The sequence below is a fragment of the Orycteropus afer genome, unplaced genomic scaffold (assembly GCF_000298275.1).
Source record: "Orycteropus afer afer isolate SDZICR_OR568_19922 unplaced genomic scaffold, OryAfe1.0 scaffold00292, whole genome shotgun sequence".
In the NCBI taxonomy this organism is placed as follows: domain Eukaryota; kingdom Metazoa; phylum Chordata; class Mammalia; order Tubulidentata; family Orycteropodidae; genus Orycteropus; species Orycteropus afer.
The window spans coordinates 3,132,344-3,139,909 of record NW_006921879.1 but is presented as its reverse complement, the minus strand read 5'-3'; the positions used below and the strand labels follow the sequence as shown (position 1 = coordinate 3,139,909).

The window sequence follows — 7,566 nt, the reverse complement described above, 5'->3', positions numbered from 1 at the left end:
ATTCCGAGAAGAGATTGACATAAGCAGCTTGCTAAATAAGGCTCCCTGTATGTGGCATTATGGACAAACGAGCCAGTTTCCTTCTGTCTAGCCAGTGACCAACAGCAATCAGAAAATGACCCCAACCAAACCCAGTCAAACAGGAGTACAGCCTTTGCTCTTTTAAATCACTTTTAATGAAGCTGTGGGCAGCAGAATATACAACACAATTCAGATAGACAGCAAAGCAGGGCCTAGATAATGAGATAATTTCCTCCATTTCTTGGGATGAAGAGTAGTATGCATTTCTGTATAAACAGTATTTAAAAAATAGGTATATATAAACTTCTCAAAACATTATCCAGGAGATAGAGTTCAAGAGAACTGGTGGTGGGTCCCCAGTGGGATATCAGAGGCAGTCTCTTGGAAGGGGATCTCTCCACAGCCAGGAGAGGTATCAACAGCCTCTACCCTTGCTGTGAATGTCGGGTGGTGAAAGCGGCAATAAGGGAACAGAGGGGCTTGCAGTGTATCTGATCTCTTCAGCATCTTGATCACCAATGTTGAGCAGGATCTAGGCAGTGACATTGCCAGGTGGGGTTAGGGAGTCAGTGGGAGCCTTCTCTTCCGTGAGGGGTGGAGAGTTCGTGTCTCTGCTTGAGAGGGAGAGGGTGGGCGATGAGGAGCAGCAAGGGAGCAAGAGGTCTCCTGCAATCTTGGTGACCTGGATGAGAAGAACAGAAGTCAGGTTGGATACTGAGGAGGACCCGGGGCTGTTAGGAGATGATATGAAGATGCTGTAGTTTGGGGCTGTGCCATGTACCAGATACTTCCTTGGGCAGAGGTCTAGGAGCAAATGGACTTGGAGTTCTTACTGATGGTAATGGAACAGAATGTACTTGTCATCAGGGTGACCTGGGCCATGGGGGGAGAAGGCTGTGGAGATTCTAGCCAGGATTGGGGCATAATAGGAGTATAACATCTCCTTAGCTGAGAGAGAAATATTAGGGCAAGAGGATGAGGAAAGGAATTGGGGCCTCTCCAGGTCATGCGGTGAAAGAGGTACAATAGAACTATGTGGGATAAGAGCCCAGGGCCTGAGTTTTTCTTTTTTTTCATTCATCAGCTGCATGGCCCTTGATGCTACTTAGCCTCAGTTTCTTCATTTCTAAAATGGGGATAATAACAACGGTTCTTCATGCCTCATAGGGGAGACATAACTCAACTGACTGAAATGAGTGTATTATATAATGAGTTAGGGCATTGTTATTAACAAGGTAGCTTTCCTGTTATTAACAGGGAAAAATGGAAAAGGACTTAAAAGCAAGACCTGGAGGGAGGCATGGTCTCAGGCCTTGAGGACACATCCAAGCCCTTCACCACCCTCGACCCTGCCCCCAGCTGAGATGCCCACTCACCTCAGCTGGACCATAGCCGCAGCGTCATGAGCAGGTTAAATCCAGCCACCTTCAGGAGAAGGATGCGGAGCCCAACCACTTTCAAGTTTTGAAAGTTTAGGTTCATATCTGTAAGACCAAGAGAACACAGAGGTTACGGGCATGCACACCTCTGCCCAGCACCGTTATGACACACCAATGACTTTCCCCAAAGCAGGGTCTGTGTGAGGTGGGCTTCATTCCCTTTCACAAAGATATTTGTGTATCCCTTCAGGCTCAACAGGATTTTATCTTAAAAGAACATCACCAACTAGACTTACCCTTATTTTCTGAATTCCTTTTGGGGCAGGGGTGGGGTAAGTGCTCAGGATGTAGCTGTAACCTCTTGGGTCTGGGCCCCTTGGTAACAATCTAGTGGCTAAGCCATAGGAGGGATGAGTCATAAGAACAGCTCAACTAGAGACAGTATGGCTCAGGGTAGGTGGTGGAGCGGTTGAAGGAACTCTTGTGAGCACTATTAGCATTTTTTTTTTCTTGAAATAAGGCAAAGAACACTTGATATAGAGGGGATGACTGCAGGAGATTTGTTTAGAGCTGTACATAACATATACCAAAGAAAAAACCAAACGCACTGCTGTCGAGTTGGGTCCGACTCATAGCGACCCCTTCTTGGGTTTCTGAGGCAGTATCACTACAGAAGTAGTACCCAACCTTCCTTCTGAGGAGTGGCTGGTGGGTTTGAACTGCCACCCTTCTGGTTAGCAGTCAAATGCCTTACATAACATAAGGGAGTTAGAAATTTCATGGAGGGTCAACCAGATACTCTCTTAGGTTCTCCCAACATTGGAACTATTGAAAGGCATGCAGAGGCCTAGGAATGAGTTATTTGTCTGGTAAAACTAGAGACTCATCTTCAAAGTACTTATTGTGGAAAAGAAATTAGAGATAGTGAGAGTTGGCCCCAGCCAGCTCTGAGCGGACTTGAACTGCTGTTCCCTTTTCTCATAATTTTATTCCAAGATCCACTAATTCCTTCTACCTCCTTTATCCAGTCAGAATTATTATGGATTCACAGCCTCCCCAACCTTGTGTGAAGCCAGGCTACACTCTTACCTTACCTGTTTCAAAGCTTTTCTCTACCAACTTGGCATCACAGGGTAGTCCTAAAAACAGAAGCAAAGACATTTTCTTACAGTCTAGAGCCTAGCTGACTCTCCCACCCCAGACCTTCTAGGACTCGGGCAGGTGATCATCGAGCTACAGCCTTCCCATGTGGAGAGATCTGGAAGGAACTTACAGCTATGAGGACCTGCCAGCGAGAGCCACTGGTTCTGGCCACGACCAACACCCTGGCTTCCCTGGCACCATTTCATTCACTCAACAAACAATGATTGCATAAAGTACATGTTATAACGACACAAGGCCACAGGACCCAGACCCTGCCTTGGGCAGATTCCAGGCTGGTAGGGGCAGTAAGACATGTACACAGTGACAAGTGCCATAAGGAGTACAGATCATTTCGTGAGTCTGGAAAGCTTTGATCCCTGCTTCCCCCATTTGCTATTTATCCATCTCAAAAAATGATGCTATTATTGACTTACTGCTCAGGCATAAAATTCAGCCATTTTCTTTGATCCCCTCCTTTCCTCTCATCCTTGCCTGGTTTTACCTCTGAAACATAAAACAGTGCTGGCCATTTCTTAATTCTCCTGCCTCCACCTGGCCCAAGTCTCCATCATTTCTTCTGTAATAACTTCCTTTCTGCTCCATGCTTGGCTCCTACAGTCAACTTTCCACTCAGTAGTCTGAGTGATCTTTTAAAAATATAAATTAGATGTCACTCCCTGTTTAAAACCTATCAGTAGCTTCCCAGCGTGTTTACAATAGTATCCACCCTCTCTCTCAGACCTACGAGACCCTCTGATCTAGCCCCTGCCTACTTCTTTAATCTGTGTCCTACCACTCTTCCCTATTCTCACTGTGCCTCAGCCATTTCTGTCCCTGCCTCAGGGCTTCCACAGGATCCTCTTTCTGCCCTCTGTGTGGCTGGTACTTTCTTATCCATTAGGTGTTACCTCATTCATATAGCACTTCCTTAGATAGCCCTTTCCTGACCTTTGTCCCCAAAGTGGCTGTCTCCTCAACCCTGAGTTAAAGCACATGTCACAATCTGAAGTTATCTAGTTTTTTGCCAGCTTATGGATGGTCCCTCACTGGACTGGAGCTTCCTCACCACAGACCTCTTATCTGACTAGTTTGCTCCTCCACCCTGGCACCTGGCACCTGGCACATTTTAGAGGCACAATGAATGGTTGTTGAATGAATGAATGAGTGAGGTAAGGAGCTTGGAAAGATCTCTTAGAAGAAACAGAGAGAGAAAGGAAGGTAACCTGGAGAGGGGGCATTGGAACTTGGGAGAGTGGCCAACAGTCCACACACAGGCAGGAATGGGAATCCCAGGGCCTGTACAGGGAAAGGTGAGGCCAACTCTGGGCCAGGGGCCACCCCCACCTCTTTCTCCCCATCTGCTTTTTTGCCCAGTATATTGTGCAGATTATCAGGATGGGGCTTGCTGACCCTTAGTGAAAAGAGGGCAGGCAATTTTCTGACAATTGTTGAGGCTGAGACCCATCAGAGTGGCTTTTAGACCCCGTTGACCTATACCCTGGGCAGAGCCAGGCCTCCATGCTATACTGACCTGAGTTGAAGGAGACGTCGGTCTCCTCGAAGATGTTATTACATGCAAAATCCACATTGTCACTCCAGGCCAGGGCTCCGTTGCTTTTGGAATCCATGGTCCTCATGTCCAGCACAGTTTGGCCCGACCTGAACACACTGGACCCTGCGGCTTGTGACACATTTGCTTGAGAATTAAAGTCAGTGAACAGGCAGACGGACATGTTGCTGGATTTAGGGCTTTGAAGCTGGTACACAGCAGGGTCAGGGTCTTGGATAACTGTGGGCCAAGAGGACATGGGGTTAGGAGATGCTGTTCTTCCCCTCCTTGCCCCCAGCCAGGATGGAGTTCAGGTGCCAGTGACAGGGCTGAAGAGTCATGTTCTCAGGCTTTGGATGGGAAAGAACGTTTTAGGAACCAGCTGCTCACAGTGGATGGGACTTAGGGACAGGCACAGTTGTGAGTTGTGGTCAAGAGGCCAGGCTCTCAGTAAAAATTATCTGCCAAGCCCTGCCTGCTGTTCAAGGAAACAATTCATTGGTGCTTAATGATACCACTGTTACTGCCTCTTAATAGGAACTTAACTGAAACCCCAGCAGGCTCAGTAAACAATATATGGTCAGCAGAAGGGCAAGAACAAACATAGAAAAAGGCTCAACAAAGACAGTGTACAGCTTGGGATCTGAGTGGTCTCCCTCATCTAGGCTGGGCTTTGACAGCAGTTGGAGTTTTATGATATGTTGGCATTAAGTTGGAATACCTATTGCATCGCCAGGAGATTTCTGTCTCATTAATAAAGGGTTTGGACTACAAATCAGAACACCTGAGTCCAAGCCCTGGCTCTGCCATGGAATAGATGTGGGGCTTTGAGCAAGTCCTACCAGCCCCCAAAAGGCTCAGGGGTTTCATCTGTAAAATGGAATGCTGTCTTTTTCCAGGTTCTTCTGAGAAACCAGTGAAAGGGTCTCCATATAAAATTATATTTGACAAACGATGAAGTACTGAGTAATGGTGTAGCTGGTAAGACTTGCCAGGGTGTTGCTATGATAATGTGCTACTGACTAACAGTCACAGTTTCTACTTGTCACCTCAGGAAGCAGGAGTTGCTGGAGGCTTTCCTTAGTGCTAGGAATCATTCTTCAGTATTTCCGTGGGATTTTGTGTTTTTAATGTGATTCTCATTGTTTATTCTTTCCGACCTCCTGCCTTTAGGAGAGGAAGCAGAGGTTTGCTGGGAGGATTAACAGGCTGAGGCCACCCAGAGAGTTTACACCAGGTTTGGGATTAGAGCTTCCTGTCCCTGTGGTTCTCAGTTGCTTAAGACCCTCATCATGTGGATGAGTTTTCTCGGACTGGGAGATGCATTCCACTTGTTAAACCAGTCAGGGTAGCCTTGGTGGCACAGACATCCAGCTGGACCTGAAACCAAGGAAACCAGCCCTTTGAAGGCTTGGATTGCCGAGTTAAAGGCAGAGCCTCCTGTTGTGGGGTCTCTGGAGAAACAGAGCAGGGGGTGGGCTCCATGGTTTCATCTGTGAGATCTAAAACCCTGGCCGAAAGGATTCTGCTTTCTCCCTTCTGCTCTCCAAATACCCAGAGGTGAGGGGAGGGCTGTCGTCACTGTAGATTAAGGCCCTAAAGTCTAACTCTTTTACTGGAGGGTAAATGTCTTATTTTACAAGAGGACATTAGCACCATCACCACATCTCAACATCCCAGTGGATTAGTCAGCCTTCAGTGACTGTCATGGTCAGGGGTGGGGAGGGGAACACAGCAGGGTGTCCAGGTGCTGAGGGAATGCAGGCTGAGGGGAAGACAGAGGATAAGGTGCTGCTGGCCTTAGCAAGACTGAATCAGTTTTCCAGTGTGTAAGTTCAGCCACTCCAGGTTCTAACGCATCATTTTAATTCAAAACCATGTGGCAACACATGTCTGACTGCTCTAGTGCTTTAGATCTCCAGGGACATAGCAGTGATTGAAAGCTTTTGCCACTAAATCTGTGTTTTATAGTCAGGCACTGGGAATCCAGAAATGTGGGTTCCTACACTGATTCTGGGTCTCACCAAGGCTCTGTTCAGACCAGGAGCCCATGAGCATGGGCACACTCACTGGAAGTAATGGTAATTCTGGATCCTTTGCTAAATTGCAACCTGAAGACAACACTCACAATGTCTCCATTACAGAAACCTTTGGGTTCCTCTTAGTGGTGAGATCACTGAGGAGGGAGAAGGGATGTTCTGAGGCCATAAACTGTCCATGGGGAGTTGACCCTTCTTACCTGCACATCTGACCAGCATTTTAAAATGGGATTTCCAGTTTCTCAGTGGCTGCCCTTGGCCCTAATTCTTTCTCTCTTCAAAACTATGAATTGCTCTAATTTGTTACTGCATCTTTCTTTTATTTTTGAACACTTAATGTGGTTTGGGTGAAAATTTACGGAGCAAATTAGTTTCCAATTCCACAATTTATACACATTTATTTTGTACCATGAGTTGTGATCCCTTCAATGTAACAGCATCTTCCCACCTCTTCCCTGCGATCCCTGTTTCCATTAGCCCATCTTTCCTGCCCCTTCCTGCCTTCTGAACTTGGTTTTTGGGCAAATTCTGCTCTTTTGTTGTCACATGGCCAAAATGCGTGTGCCAGGTTCACTCCCAAGATCATGCCCTTTTTCTTTATGTCTGGAACTCCCCTTTTCTCCTTTCTTTGCCCAAACAGATCTTACCCATCCCTCAGGACTCAATGAATCCTTTCTAATACATAAAATATTCTTCACCTAGGCCAACTTTACAACCAAGACCCCATTCTCTAAGTCTCTGTTGTATCTGTTGATATCATCAGCTGGTTAGCATTAAAATGGTATTCATGGTACTAAATTTACAACAGTCTTGTCCCTTTAGCTAGTTTCTATACTTTTGAGAACAGGTCAGACATCTTAGACTTCTTTATACTCAATGTAATGTTTTACAGAGTGATGGCCACAAAGAAGGCATTTAAAAATATTCATTGAATGATTAAAGTCAAACTTTAATATCTTTGACCTAGAGAGACACAGATATTCAAGATTGATAGTCACCTTTTTTTCCCCCTTCACAGAAGTCCCTGTAAGACAATTAGTTATAATGCCCACTGTTAGCCTCACCAGAGTCATAGCTAATATTCTCAGGGAAAATATTATGACACTGGCCAATGGGGTTACAAAATGAAGACTCACCAGATATTACGGTCACTTGAGTCCCTTTCCCAAATATGAGTTTACCAGCCATTCCTCCAGTATTCACACTGCAAGTGATGCCATTACTGAAACTCACTGGACCTGTCTACCTACTCCTTAAATAGGAGAAGCACTGGCTGCCCATAGGGGACAGGAGAATCACACTTCTAGGATTAAGGACCTTCTGCTCCTTTGGACTTAGAGTTTGTCTCTGGTGGTTCAATCCTTCCCCTCCTTCCCTATCCTACCATTGTGCTCTGGGTTGGTGACTGTGATATCAATAAACCAAAAATCTAGGA

At 46.1% G+C, this 7,566-nt stretch overlaps 1 protein-coding gene across 1 annotated transcript in view; it reads right to left on the bottom strand.

Annotated features, from left to right (window-relative positions):
* Positions 1-1,398: 1,398 nt before the first annotated feature.
* The window catches only part of LOC103205765 (T cell receptor alpha chain MC.7.G5-like), a 347,276-nt gene continuing 341,108 nt past the window's right edge, over positions 1,399-7,566 (bottom strand). The window contains exons 5-7 of the mRNA XM_042782358.1: positions 4,075-4,332; positions 2,495-2,539; positions 1,399-1,505 (exon numbers count right to left, since the gene is read on the bottom strand). Coding sequence (XP_042638292.1) covers positions 1,399-1,505; positions 2,495-2,539; positions 4,075-4,332 — 410 coding nt within the window. The remainder of the gene's footprint in view (positions 1,506-2,494; positions 2,540-4,074; positions 4,333-7,566) is intronic.